A 15,674-nucleotide genomic window follows, 5' to 3' on the forward strand; every position below is an offset into this window, starting at 1 on the left:
AATTTAGTATTAGAATGAACTGCTTGAAAATATAGGTAAATTGTATAACTGTATATTATGCTAACGATATTTTGCTGTTATTTATATAATGGATTATATTTCTTTTGCGCTTTTTTCCATCAGATTAATCGCGATTTTAAGTTAACCGGAGATGATGTCGTCCGCGGTATTATTCAGTTAATCGGAAGGTGACCCTACATGATTTTGAATTCACGTAATGTAATACTGCTGCTTTTGTTTCAATAACTTTAATAAAAAAGTGTTTTTGCTAAATAACAACCTTGTGAAACCTTGTACAAACCTTGTGAAAGCCCATAAAACGCTTGGCACGTTGATATAGCTTACCTGGCTGTATCAAAGAATTCATTTTTTGCAATGCTGTTTTAGTCTGTCGTTACGTTTTCATGAATTTTTTCAATGGTGTCAAAATAATGAATTTGGAAATAAGGCGTTCGTCTTAGGAAAGAGATATTAATCTGAAGGGTCCATATGTGGTGAAGAAAGAATGACTGACAGTTATGATATTTTTCGTTGTTGGAAACTGTTTGAATAAAATGGATATGTGTGACGGTGCATTGTCATGCAACAAAAACTGAATATTCGATTCAACGTTTTCAAATCTAGCGTACTAGATTCTCTTTGTATGTCTGTTGATTATATCTTAAAACTATAAAATTCACCATCGGTTCTATAAAATTAAATTCCTGGTGAATTATCTCTTTCCATCAGAACTGTCCCCAAATATTGATATTTGCATATTTGTTGTTTCTGATTTTTGAAGTGAAGTTTCTGTGGCCATTGTGAACTTTCTCCAAACCCTGCACATGATTGCTTTCACAAGCAAAGCTCCAAGTTTCGTGTCCAATCGAAATTTGGCTAAAAAAGCAGGATTAACATTTGTCATGTGGATGAAATAATAATATTCGGAAATCCGTTCTTCTTTTATTCTTTAGGGACAAAAGAAGGGCAAATTTTCCTCTTTTCAAGATGTTATCTGATGATTTTATTAGTAGCTATGCTGATGTTAAACTCATCAGCTGTTATTCGAAGAGATAGTCAGCAACAATAGTCGAAATTTTTCAGTGGTCTCACTTGTTTCGGACTTCGAAGAGCGATCACTTCTGAGTCATTATTAACATCCATGCGTCCTTTATGAAAAAATTGAGCTGAGTGTGTATTTGATTCCAGTATGTTATACATATTACTTCCAATGTCTCCATTGCTGAATTTTCTGTTTTGCAACAAGACTTTACTGTTATTTCTTTGCTAATTTCGAATTCATAACGGTAGATATTCACTGGATCAAAGCAAACAATTAACAGCCTAAAAATTTCTCTCTCTGTGCAAATGATATTTTAGGAGAAGCAAGATGAAATGTCCTTGTAATAAATACTGTAGATTATCGTTTGGAAAATTTTGTAAATTAGTTGAAAAGTGGCTCTAATGTAGAGATGTCGTGTATTTGCTAGTGTGTTACAAAATAGTGACGGTACAAACACATTATACGCTTTAGTCATTATACATTTTGATGAAAGGAAACGCGTGATGGATGTGATTCTTCGAAATCAACCAGGGAGCTAAGAACAATATGATTCTGATGTCCATTGTTTGAAATGCTTCCCAGTACTTACATCGTGCGTTTCAAATCCGGGTTGAACCGAGGCTTTACATTATAATTTAAGAAAAGAATGTAGCATCTTCAAATAGGAAGTTAGAATCGTGTAGACACGGCAGCTGAACTATGACACGTCTTCTCTTAATTAAGAGGAAGGAAAGTTGCCCTGCCTTCTCACGAGTATGAGGACATTAAGAAGTGGTTTAATGATCTTTGCGGTCTAAATGTTTTTTGTATTGAAACTCCTCTGCCTTACGTTTCAGATAACTTAAATCTAGTTAATCGCAAGGGAAATTCATTTTTTTACTTCGTTCACTACTGCAGCTTGCTCTTTCCATATTTCACTTTTCGTACCAATAAGCTTCTAGGGAATTTATCAGCTGCAAAACTACATGTTGACTAACTAAATGAGCGATTTAAAAGTAAAAAATGCTTAATAAATTTTATTTTAATGGACGTTAGGAACTTCTTCAATGAAGTCTTTGCAAATTTTATTACATTCCGTACCATGTCTCCTTTAGGCCAATTAGGAAATACTGCCATTGCAGAGGCGGAAAATGTTATCTTTCACGCGAAACAGAAGTACTCCATTTCTATGATGTTTGCATTCGACATGGCATGTTAATATCTCAATTTTTCAAATCGAATATGCTTGACAAACAACAATTTATAAACACAATTCTTAATGATTTAACTCTTTGGATTTTTTATAATCTGCCTAATTGATATATCTTAAAAACAATTTATAATGTATTCAGTTCATTGTTGTGTACCTATTTGTTTTGTCTACCATTATTTAATAATATCTAACGAAATCATTTAAAATACGTCTAATTTTTATGCTTCAAAATGCACCTGATGTTAATCATTTTTATAAACATTGCTGTTAATAATGATGCTTCTGATACTTTATGTATTTCAATACAAGTATAATCTTTTGTGTGTCACTTATCAGAATTCTTCTCTTTTATAATAGAAATGAATCCATTATGATAAAGATTTGGAATGCTTTCCATTTATCTTATTAAGTTATAAACCAATATTTAACTTTGCTTTCTTAGCTCAACGAATACCATACGTACTCATTTTAATCTTTTATTTATTTAATTAATTTTATTTGTCATTTATCTTATTAAGTTATAATGAGCAATATTTAACTTCGCTTTCTTAGCTTAACGAATACCATACGTACACATTTTAATCTTTTATTTATTTAATTAATTAAACCTTTACTTCAAAACTGCTAAATATTTTATTTTCAATTTATTCTACGAAACTGTTCTTAAGAAATTATGTATCTTACTTAGAGAAGCTGTATAAATAGAAATATCAGTTCCTTAACTATTGATATATGTATCTAGTGTTGATAATTAAGAAAATTAATTAATAGTCACTTTTCACGAAAGCCTTCTAAAACATACTGTGACTGAATTTTATGAATTTTCAGTAAACTAACAGCTCGCGTATTTGCTGAAAAATGCAATGATGTATTTTTGCGGAGTACTTTATAGGAGCCTGATGCGAGAGCATTCGACCTCCTGTAAGTACTCCTTTTGTAAGTACTTTGTTGACGCTTCATATTTTACTTAACATTCTGTTTGAAAATTTTACACATGATCTTTCCAAGAAGACATTTTTTTTTTAAATCTAAGGCAAGTTTATTTTAAAGTTACTAAAAATAAGTATTAAAATTTGATAAATTATGAAAAGTGTGTTTCCCACTGCTGAAATATTAAAAAGTTAATATTTTGTTTCCTTTGAAATCATCTTATGTTAAAATATTTCCAGCATTTATAACTGGGAAAAATATTCAGATTGGTATTGCTTGGTATTGGTAGAGAAATCCTATATGAAAAAGAAGCTATGATTTAATAATATAACAGTAGTTTTGTATCGAAATTCTGCATCAATTTCCAGTTCTGAATAACAGAAGTAATGAGTTTGGCCGGTTGATATATAAAAGTATCCTGTTCCAGCTTCTTTTTATATACAACAGAACTTCATTATGACAAAAGCTCAAGGACCGGACGTTTGGTTTCTTGCAAAGCATTTATACCCTCCTCACCCCAAAAGAGGTAGATACATATTTTTCATTCTTTAGTAGACGAATAAACTGTATAATCCAAACTCATATGATTCACTACTTCATTCCCGGAATAACGAAAATTTCAAAATTCCCTTCATATGCAAAGCATTTATACCCTCCTCACCCCAAAAGAGGTAGATACATATTTTTCATTCTTTAGTAGACGAATAAACTGTATAATCCAAACTCATATGATTCACTACTTCATTCCCGGAATAACGAAAATTTCAAAATTCCCTTCATAGTATCAGCCTTGAGTAGAGCTCTGTTTGATAACTCGATCAAAGAATTTGAATGGAATTAAAAACCAACTTACGTTCTTTGGTTTAATGGTTACATATACTGCGTACAGAGGACGAAATAAGGTGTCCTAAGATTTGATTATTGTGCCCTTGTTATACTAGATTGGGTGTCACTTATGTTTCTTATAGTCTATGTTTAAAGCACAGAGAAAAGTAGAGTTGAACGTAAAAGAAAAACAATGTCAATATGCTTTCCTTTACAGACGGAAAGTGAATCCTAATATCCTAAAAGTAGATGATTTTCATTAGTAATTTTTTTGTTAAAACTTGCAGAAATTCTAGAAAAATACGAAAATTACAAAAATGTTCCAATCCATAATATCCATCTAATTCGTTATATCCGATATTCAAATCTTTGGAAGCTCGCTATAGCAGTACAATTATACTGCTATAGCTAGCTATATACATTTAATGCTATTTCAAAATAGCATTAAATGTATAAGATGTGACTAGTTCCTTCATTATACCTGGGGATATGCTATAAGCAAGGTTCGTTATAGCGGGGGTTTGATTATATTAGCAAATTCTAAAAGTGCAAAAATTTCGTACGAATTTTTATGTTATGATCAACTCAGGATTAACCGAGTTCTGTCTAAAAACAAATGCTAAGAAGTTTGGAAATTTTTCCATTACAGCACAACACCCGCCAAACAATTTTCTGCAGATAGATGCTCCTCAAAATCTTCCTTTGGCTACTGTTAAATAAGATATGTTTGTTCTTTTCTGTTTAGTGGCCAAGAGGCTGATCGTTGAATACTGGTAGTTGGAAACACGTGTTAGAATCTACGCCAGGGGTTTAACGGGATTCGATAAAATTTTAAAGGGGGTCAAGGAGAATCAAGGGGTCGGTTTGGGGTAGATAAGCAGAATATACACCAGTAATTGATCGGCATCAAGATCCCACTGATTACAAAAAATTATTAATATGAGAAAAAACGAAATCTGAAAGGTTTTTCAGATTTTAAATTACGTCCAAAGGGGTGGTATTTTTTTAACGTTTTGTGTGTTACTTTTATTTATTAAATATCATGTTCTTCGCACTTAACCATAAATTTCAGTTGAATAGCAATGTAGCAAAATAATTTTAAAATAAGCATATCTTCAGAATTTCCGATACACAGTTCCGCGCGCTGGAGATAAAAAGGTTCCCCCCCCCCGGTAGAGTGTTGCTATTGTTCGCTTTTAAATCGTTGAGTTTGTTAAACAAAAATTCGTGAAAATGCCCATATTCGCTCTAAGAACACGTCATTCAAAACTGGATGGCTCTAGGTACCGTTGTTTCATCACAATGCGAGAAACATACACACATTTATGCAGATTCTTCATTATTTAATTTCTTCAAATATAAGACAGGGCTCTAATATTTGGTGGCAACAGTTTCAAAAGTGATAGATCCTTTTAAAGATTTCAACGCAGAATGCCAAAACGAAAACAGTAGTCCCTCAGGGACAAGGTCTATTTGGACTAAAAATTAGTATTTGTTTATTATTTAGCTTAAAGCTAGATCGTATAAAGTAGTGATTTATTCGAAGAAATATATATACGCTAAGTTTTGGATTTTAAAAGTCATCCGAAAGAAATATCTCAAAATAATACCGAACCAACTTAACTGACGCTTTACCTACATTAGAAATAAGTTTTAGTCAAGTCAATAATTTTCTACGGCAAACAAGAAACCTATTGAATATTGTTGAACGAGAGGATTTAGGAAGTAAGTTAAGCAGTTTTATGCCAGGTATTAAAAAGCCATCACATTAATTAAAATTGATTTTTTATTTCTTACAACATTTTTATGTTTGTAACATTTAAAATAACATTAATCTAATAAACCGTTTTCGAAAACTTTTGTTCATATTCTTAATCTAAATGTTTTCTTTGCCATTTATGTGCAATTATTTGTATTATGATTATGTTGCATACTATATATTATGGAAAAATTTTAAGTGGGAAACAAACAAACAAACAAAAAAAAAAAAAAAAAAAAATTAAATAGGGTCAGTGCAAGAATACGGTTGAGAATCTCTCGTGTGGGCGAATGGATTGTATGTATGGGTGTTATTTGCAGATTTTCCCATATGGAACATGAATATGAGCCAGTTTCTCTTAGAAAGTTCTCCATGAAGGTATTCTTCCTGTTATGCATGCAGCCATCGTGTTGTTTGCCATATTCAAGTAACGCAACCTAGTCTTATCTGTTACATCAAAGTACTTGGTTTCAAAATTAAGTATTGTCAATAAAAAACTTTTCAGCGCGTACGATTCTGTTTCATCCCTTTCTTATTGAAATAACTAACCTGACAGCGACATTTTTTTTTAATCTTAGGAAAAAGTATAACCCCTATCGAAATGAGTTGATGACGGAAGAATGTTTTCTCGCTGACGTATCAAGTTGAGGCGCACATAATTTTCTTTTAGAGAAAATTGTTCGACGCATTTTGTCCTCTAATGACTTCTGGATTAAAATTCACAAATATATATTTCTTGAAACTGTAAACCTCTTGTATTATGAAAATGAAATGTGATAGCAGAGACTCAAATACAATTTGTAGTTTTTTGCATTTAAATTGTTGATGAGCGTAAAAAATTAGACAAAGAAAGGAAACAAATAATAAAAGTTTATTTAAAATATTTACTATTTTTACATATATACGACAAATATGCATATATAGGAGCACAGAAAGTTCCAGCATGTTTTTAAAATATTCACAATATTGAACATAAAACGCAAAATAGTAAGGTAATTTTGTGTAGTGCTGCCATCTATCTGTTATAAATAACACTAAATATTTCAATGTACATTTTAAAAATACAGTTGCATTTGTATTTTGCTTTCTGAACTTTAATTACCTTAACGTTCGCGCTTTTATTACCTTAAATTTCTGAATACATAAAATCACCCACAGAAAAATACTATAATATTTCAAACCAAATTTTTCTGTAGTAAGAAAGTATATACTTGAAAATAATAATAATATAAAAATTTGAATGACGCTTATTTTTAATGCAGTATATATATATATAAATATGCTGCTGGTATTCTGAAACAAACAAATTAATATTCAAAGAAATTTTTAATCTATGTTTCTAACGTATATATAATTAGAGAATAACAAAACAGATTTCAAATTATTTTTATATATCACAGACTATTTACATATCTAGAAATGTAAGTTTAGCTTTAATACTTTTATTTCAAACAGTTTTAATTACACTCTTTTTAAAAATGTCAGATGTAACTAAAACTATCGTAAGAACAATAAAAGTGTCAAAACTAAAATTAGTGAGGAATTTTATCACGACTATACTGAAATTAAATAACGAGATATTCCGATTATAAATTAAATTTGTATATTTGTGTATTTTTTTCCTTGTTTAGTATGTTTTTCATAGCCTTAATTTAACACACTGTCTTGGCATTCCTCAATTTATTTTTTAAGGTGTGTAGTAAAATTATCTCTAAAATTTAATTTTATTTCCCAGCGATCTATCAGTTATAAGCGATACTGCAAAGCAAGGAAAATTCCTTTAAAATTATTAAACAGTGCAATAAACATAAAATAAATTCTTAAAATACATACTTCAGTTTTTAAATCATTTCATGGTTTAACTATTTATTACGTGAATTATTTCTTCTTTCCATTATAATGAGAAGGTAAAGCCCTCTTCTTTCTAAATATTCTTCCCTTTCTTTTCTAAATATTTGTGATTTAATTTTAATAATTCACCTTTTTTACTTATCATATTGTTTTTGTGTGTATTTTCCTTATCTTGCCATTTCAATTCTAACTGACCTTTCGTTGAGAGTTAAAATTCAAACACAACATTCATTTCACGTTACATTCCACTACAGTGGAACATACTAGAACGTATATTTACAATTAAATTAAGGAAGAAATTGTTTATAACAATTGCTATTGTACAAACGGAAGTCTAAAAGTGAAATAAAAACTTTTTCGATACATAGCAAACAGTTGCGTCAGATATATAGGAATTCTAAATAATTTTAAAATTCCTATTTTGTAATTTAAAAATGCGCACTATTTGTAAGCAAAAACGTATCACAATAAAAATTAATGATTACTTTACCTAAATAAGGGTAAATAATTCTTCCTAAGATAAAATAATACTTGTGATGAACGTGGAACACAATTATTGTTCTAGTTGACGCGTGTGTCGAAATAATTTGCAATAAATACACTTGCATCACTGAAACAGCAACGTTTCGTTGTACTCAAGGTGAAGCAATCCTTAGTACAACATTTAAAAAGAAAATTGAGTACGTAATATGAAAGCAAACAATTTCTCTTCTTTTAAAAAGTTTAAAAATGTCTTCATTAAGTTGTACTTTCATCTTTTATATAATGTACTGAGTTGTCGTTTAAGTTGCAATATACAACACTTGTACTTGAAATGTACAAAAAAGTAAATAAAACAAAAACGATACTGACATGAACTATACACAGTTTTTGTGCGATAATTGGCACTTGGTACTTGCAGTTTTGTGTACTTTACCATCCAACGTGATAGCCGCCGCTGTGGTATCCGTAACCTCCTCCGTGACCGTAGCCACCGTAATCGTATCCGTAATGTGGTTGATAGTAGTCATAACCGTGATGCCCATGACTCTGGTAATGATACTGATTATGCTGGCTGATCCTGGAAAGCAAATTAATTTTAGTATTTTGATCTTTATTAGTTCATTTTTCTTAGGTTTGTAAGTATAGAATCCAGAATATTCGAGGCGAGCTTAATAAGCATATCTTACATTTGATAACTTTCATAGACGCTTTTCTGTAAACGAAAAGATATGTTTCCAGCTTAAACAGAATATTTCCTTTTTGCAAGGCATTACCAGAATGAAAGAGTTAGAATTCTAAAGAAAGTAACAACCGTTGCGTTTTTTTTTTTTTTTTTTTGTTTTTTTTTTGTGTGTGTGTGTGTGTGTAAATAAAATCTTTCTGATAATTTAAGTGTAGATTTGTTGTTTGTAGATTTATTTATTCTATTGTTTCAAGCAAACATGAAATCTGCATAGAATTCGGTCAGAAGTGTGATACGAATATAAAACGGACTACACAAAACAGACAGAAAAAATACTTTAAGAATTTCTTCGATATTACATAGTTACGCTTAGCCAAAGGAATGACAACTGTGAATCAAGATTCAAATCATGTAACAGAGGAACCGAGCAAGAGCTCCTGTGTTCCTGTTGCCATGAGTTAGGTTTCTATGACGATTTAGATTTAAGATGATGCGAAAAGACGAAAATATGGATAATGATGATAACGGGACGACAATGAAGACGTTAAAAGATGGTAAAAGAGGGAAATGAAATATTAATCTTTTGATCAAAATGTCATTATGCCATAGGAAATTTCAAGTGCCTTTGAGAAAATAAAATCAGCAAAATTTTAAAATACGGAGATGAAACAAAATTTATAAGAGATCAACTTTATGTATGTATAATATACATTCTGTAATGCTTAGCGTTTTATAACTGAATAATTTGAAAATAATTTTCGAAATTTTTAAAAATTTTATAACCTGTTTTCTTTTTCTAAAATTCTTAAAAATCCGATTTTTAAATGCAGAGTTGGAAAGCATTTCGTTTGAAAGGGGAAAGAAACTCTTGTTGTTGTTTTTTATATAAGATTTGGAATTGTGAGATATGTATGAAAATAACATAAAATTTGAAAGTCTGCATCTGTAGCAGTAGAAAAATATTAAATTTTTTTTTAATTCACACAAAACAGAAACTAAAGAAACATAATTCTTAAAATTAGGGTTTTGAGTTGGACTTGCTCGCGTGCAAGACTAGTGCGAAAAATTCGGCAACTCTAGATAACACCATTTAATTTTACAGTGCGAGGAACTTACACACTCATTCACTGGTTCCTAATTTTATAATAATAGGTAGAACGGGTATGGAATTTTACGTGATGTTTATTTAGCATTTACAGAAGAGATTTATTAAATATATAATTCGCAAGATTTCTCTTCAAATTATTTCCATTTTTAGTTGCTTTCAAAAAGTTGCATTATTTGCATTGGAACAAACAATACCAGTTTAAGAAGGGTAATTTTCAGAAACTTTATTCTTATTATGAATGTTGAACCTACTTACCAAATGAAGAAGTCAGGCTTCGTTACTATATTCTTTATTTATGATTGCCTTGAATGATAAAATGATTCCTAATTCCCTTCCTTTGAATTTTTTAGAAATATCATTTGCTTAAAATGCGCAAAAAATAAATTTATAGCAAATTGTCCTCGTATCTGGCGGAGTTCATCTTAAACAAGTAATTATTTTAAATCTTAAAAAGTTTTAGTAAACTACTAATAAAATCTGCACAATTTGTAAAAATAAATAATTAATTGTAAAATTTCTCATCTTTAGGTATCAAAGTTAATCAATAATTTATACTTTTATTGATTTTGGAATGTTTAAAGATAAAAAATTAAAAAATTATGATTTTCCGTGCATTTTAATTAAGCGAGTAGTGCATTTCAAAAAATTTTTTTTCGTGTTTAAAGTACACTTCTTTTTTATTTCAGGCTTCAAATTCATTTATTAATATTATATTAAAAATATGTTAATTAATTTTAAGTTTGGGGCGGGTATGAGAAACTGCTGTTATCAGTGATAGTAGGATACTTAATAGATCATTTTCATCTGATACTCGCTGTTTCAACAAAAGAGGGCACCACTGTGACATATTTTGCAGAGTAGTTTCATCATCTCGAATAGATGGCGCCACTATTGAAATAAATTGACACCCGACTGATGAATATCTTTTAGAGAGGAATGAAATGACAATAAACATATTTTGAACAATGTAACATGAAAAAATTTATTATGTATTAGACTCCCTTCTGCGAAATAATACCTAGTGTAAGTATGCGGTATTTATAAATTTATCTATCACAAAATAGGAGCAAGTATGTAAATCTCTAACTATTAACTGGAATGGGTATTTTGCATAGGGAAAAGAAGGCTCAAATAATACAGTTGAATTATAAAACGCATAATTATTTATACAATTAAAGTAACTTCTGTGAAATAATACATAGCATAATTATTTAATATTTAAATTTATCATTTACTAAGATTAGAATAAGTACCCGTGTAATTAATTCAACGTTAATTTAATTGTATAGTTACATATCCGTTAAGTACGAAGAAGCATGTTTATTAATTGGTAAAAACAATTACGTAATAACTTAGAAGTATCTTTCAAGTATTTATGTTCAGATACTTACCCGATGGGAATAGGAATTGGCACAGGAAGTAGAATTTTTTTCGGGCTGAGGGCTTTTAGGAGAAGACCAGCTTTCACCAATTTAAGTAACTTGAAAGTTCCTTCTGCTTGATGCAAACAGCAGGACAAAAATATGGCCAGGGTCAGAACGCCAATTAGTCCTGCTATTTTCATGGTGCTTTAGTTTTGTTCGTATTTTCCCTTTGTTAGGGTTTAACTAGGAAAAAAAAAAAAAAAAAAAAAGCAATAAAAATCCCAAATATTAGTAAGGAAGATAACATAATATAAAAAGAAAATCTGAAAGGATTCAGATTTTAACATTGCATCAGAGAGTTTTCTTACGGTTTCTTATGCTTTATCTAAGCTCGCAGCTTTCCGATCTGCTCTTGAACTCATTCTTGCTAACACAGTTTCTTTTTAAATTCTTTAATTTTATTATTAAACATGACTTTTTACGTACTTATACACATAAAATTCGGCAGAAAAATCATAACATTTTTAAAAGCAGCATATGTTTGTGATAACCGATAGAATATTAAGTATTGCGGTACACCTTCCTATTTTTTGTCTCTTCTCAGTCTATCATAGCAATGTTCAGTTTTCTTAACGAAATGATTTATACAACTTTTTTTGTCTTTTTAACTTTATTACTAAAAATCACTTAATAAATGTAACATTATGCATTACAAATGCATCATTTAGCCATATAAAATTAAACAGAAATGTTACAAAATTTTCAAAAGGAGCATTTCTTTAGAATTGCAGATAGAGTTAAATGTTAATATACTTTTTTTATATCCACATTAGTTTTTTTTTTTTTTTTTTTTTTTTTTAAGAATACGTAGCGATAACATTCGGTGGCTACATACTTTTATTTGTGTTGCCTTAAAAAAAATATATACATGGCGATAACATTTTGTGGCAACATCCAACATCGTTTTATTTGAAAAGTGATACGGACAAAAAGTGAGAATTGAGACCTCTGGTGATAACAAAAGCAGCATATTTATTTCGAATTTTAACGAACGAAGGTGTCATTTCGTTTTAGATTTATTCTAGGCTTAAATATCAGTTTGGACAGAGGCGTATCCTGAGTTTTCATTAAAGGCATGCTGCTGAACACCAAATTAAAAAAAAAAAAAAAAATAAAATAAAAAAAAAAAAAAAATTAATGTAAGCTGGAATGACACGCAAATACACTGATGCAAAATTTAAAGTTAGCAAAAACGCAACCTTAGATTATCGTAGATTTTGAGTTGGTGTGAAATTTGAATAAAGCTTTATTCAATATCTTCCTTAATCTAAGACTGCTTTTTTACCTTATTTAAAAAATACTACTTTGTATTTTATTATTAAAATTATTATTTGCGTTTGGAGAATATGAACTCCACGCCAAAACCACGAAACTTCAAAATTATTACTTGTGAAAAATGCGCTTTAATATTTGACACCTACCTGGTTTTAAAAGTAAGTGTTCATGGATTATACAAAATTCCTTCATCTGCCTTAATGCATATAATTCTATCATTTTAGAAAAAAAAATTTTTTCAAAAACTTACGTAAATCAAAAGAGCAAGTAAAGATAAAGATTCGTGTTTTTGGATTGGTGGTGTTCGGCATGTAAATAGTGCATTACGTTGTTAGTCCAGAAGAGCTATTAATTTCGTTTTGGCATTTTGCGTCGAAACTTTTAATGTCCGTTTCACTTTTCAAATTGTTGCCACCAAATATTAGAGCCCTGTGCTATATTAAAAGAAATTAAATAATGAAGAATCTGCATAAATGTATACATGTTTCTCGCATTGTGATAAAACAATGGTACCTAGAGCCATCAAATTTTGAATAACGTAATCCTCCGCCATATATGGGCATCTGGAAGCCCTAATTTGGAATTTGTTTTATTATCGATTTCATATTTTGTAACGCTTTAACGAATTTTTGATTCACAAACTCAACGATTTCAAAGCGAGCAATGGCAACACTGTAAAAAAAAAAAATTATGTCCAACGCGAGACTGTGTAATTAAAATTCTAAGGATATGCTCATTTTAGAATTATTTCGCGATGTTACTGTTGAACTGAATTTTATGGTATAAGTGCGAAGAACATGATATTTAATGAATAAAGGTAACACGGAAAACGTTTAAAAAATGCCTCTTTGGGCACAATATAAAATCTTAATGGTTCAAGATTTTTTTTGTTTTTTTTTGTTTGTTTGTTTGTTTCTGAAAATAAGCATAGCTTTTTCCATTGGCATTACTAAACTAAAACGGCTTCGAAAGATATCATAGAGAATCTTTAGCCTGCGATCTCAGTAAATCTTGACCTTTGAAAGTATAAATATTTCTCCAAATCTAATAATTTCCTGTGAAATTTGTAAAACTGACCGCAAATTACTTAATCTTATTTTATATTTAATATGGTACAATAAGGTGATCAAGATTGTTTTTCAGTAACAAATTTTGGTCTAGCTAGTTTTCATTTGCGGAAAAGAGACTTTAGTAAATTCGCAATTTTGATTTAAAATATAACATTTTAAATTAAAAAAAAAATATTTGAGCATTTTTCTTGAAGGGAAGCATGCCAATATGAACTTCGGATTTAGACCAAATTTCAAATTACCTTCAGCCTAGTTTTACAGAAAACGTTTGTGCGTGTGGAGAAAATATATCAAGAATCCCTCTTCTTTAACTGTGCGAAATTATTCTGCATTTATATATTTTGCTACCTGAAGAAGAAATACCATCTAATTGCATAAAATTTTCTTTAAAATAAGCGGCAATGTAAGGATAAAATACTTTCTAATTCTATGAACGTGATTTATACTCTCTCCATACACCGCAGTTTAAAAATACACGAAAATACGTAAGTTACGTGTAGTATTCAGCTTACCTGTATATCCGGTGAACGGTCACTACAAACAGCCGAAAATCTTCTGGTCAATTCTTCTGTTCTTTCACACTTAAATAAGTTCGCTTTCTGCAGAACCCTTCCAAGATTTTTAATTTTTAATTTTTTTTTGCACGTGTTGGTTTTGTTTTGTAGTCTTCACTTTCTCCTCTTCCTTTCTTTCTTTTATTTTTTTATTATTCCCCCTTTCCCCCGATTCATATTTTACCGGTGCGGCCAATGAAATATCTGTGTCTCGATTTCAGAACAACGTAGTGTTAACACCTAGTTTACAGTTAAGTATTACTTCCTGCTCTGCCTACGGTAATGAGTACTTTCACTTTGGCCGCTGAGCCGGCTGCGTTGAGTAGGGTTACTAGATTTGGCATCGCATCAGCAACAGTAGCAAATTTCCGTCTTTAAAACGTGTTTGCTGTCGACATTAATAATAATCTTTTTGCTTTCTGTTTATAGGCAATGTGTGTGGCATGTCCATTTTTTAATTTGCCGTTTCCTACATGTTAAATGGGACGCCATTTTTGTCATTTAGTATGTTAATTGGGACACGTTTATATTATTGCAAATAAAAATTTCTGATAGTATTAACTATATACATGTGCATATTAAAAAAGATAATTGTTATTGTAGGAAGTAGTTTTTGCGAATTTGATTACTAACTTGTGTCTTTTCTTGTATTACCTTTTAGTAGAAACGGAAGCTAAGGAATTAGAAGCATGTTAGCCTTTTTTTATTGTTAATGTTATTTTCTGGTTAAAGCGGACTTTGATCTGATTGATTTATACTTCCGGATTTGCTTAAAAATTATTTTTGTAAAATTTTACAAGCTGTGCAAGTATTATATCTAGAAAATTTATTTATTCCAGCTGTTATAATAATTATTAGAAGAAAGAAAAAAAAAAAAAAAAAAAAAAACATATAATTGTTTTAATGAGCGCATCAATGATAGTCATTAGTCATAACAAAGTTGAAGAACTGCATTTATTGCTTTTCAAATCGCTTATTTTCCCAATCAAATAACCGAATAAGTACTATTTTTTCATCTAAAGTTATTCAAGCAAACAAAAATCTGAAAGCTTTTAGAAAGCTTTATATTACGCCCAAAGGGGCGTTTTTTTTAATGTTTTGTGTGTTACCTTTATTTATTAAATATCATGTTCTTCGCACTTAAACCAAAAAATGCAATTCAACAGCAATATCACGAAATATTTAAAAAGAGCATATTTTAGAATTTCCTATACACAGTCTCGCGCTTTGGAAATCATTTTTTTCCCTTCGTACTGAGTTCCCATTGCTGGTTTTGAAATCGTTGAGTTTGTTAATCAAAAATTCGTTAAAGTTTTACAAAATATGAAATAATAATAAAACAAATCCCAAATTCGGGCTTCCAGATGCCCACATTCGAGTAGAGGACAACGTTATTCAGAATGTCGTGGATACCGTTGTTTTTTCACATTGCTCGAAACATACATAAATTCATGCAGATTTTTCATTGCTTAATTCCTT

At 30.0% G+C, this 15,674-nt stretch overlaps 2 protein-coding genes across 7 annotated transcripts in view; one reads left to right on the forward strand and one right to left on the reverse strand.

Annotated features, from left to right (window-relative positions):
- The window catches only part of LOC118181347 (rho GTPase-activating protein 18-like), a 488,818-nt gene that overhangs the window by 186,759 nt on the left and 286,385 nt on the right, over positions 1–15,674 (forward strand). The window lies entirely within an intron of this gene.
- On the reverse strand, positions 6,602–14,314 carry LOC118181412 (uncharacterized). Its single transcript, XM_085823797.1, has 3 exons — positions 14,154–14,314; positions 11,264–11,479; positions 6,602–8,659 (listed from the first exon to the last, which is right to left on the reverse strand). The coding sequence occupies exons 2-3, from the start codon at positions 11,434–11,436 to the stop codon at positions 8,512–8,514; spliced, it is 321 nt and encodes a 106-aa protein (XP_085679923.1). The 5' UTR covers positions 11,437–11,479; positions 14,154–14,314; the 3' UTR covers positions 6,602–8,511.

The sequence above is a fragment of the Stegodyphus dumicola genome, chromosome 9 (assembly GCF_044657685.1).
Source record: "Stegodyphus dumicola isolate Sdum_Otavi_A_Nest chromosome 9, ASM4465768v1".
Lineage (NCBI taxonomy): Eukaryota > Metazoa > Arthropoda > Arachnida > Araneae > Eresidae > Stegodyphus > Stegodyphus dumicola.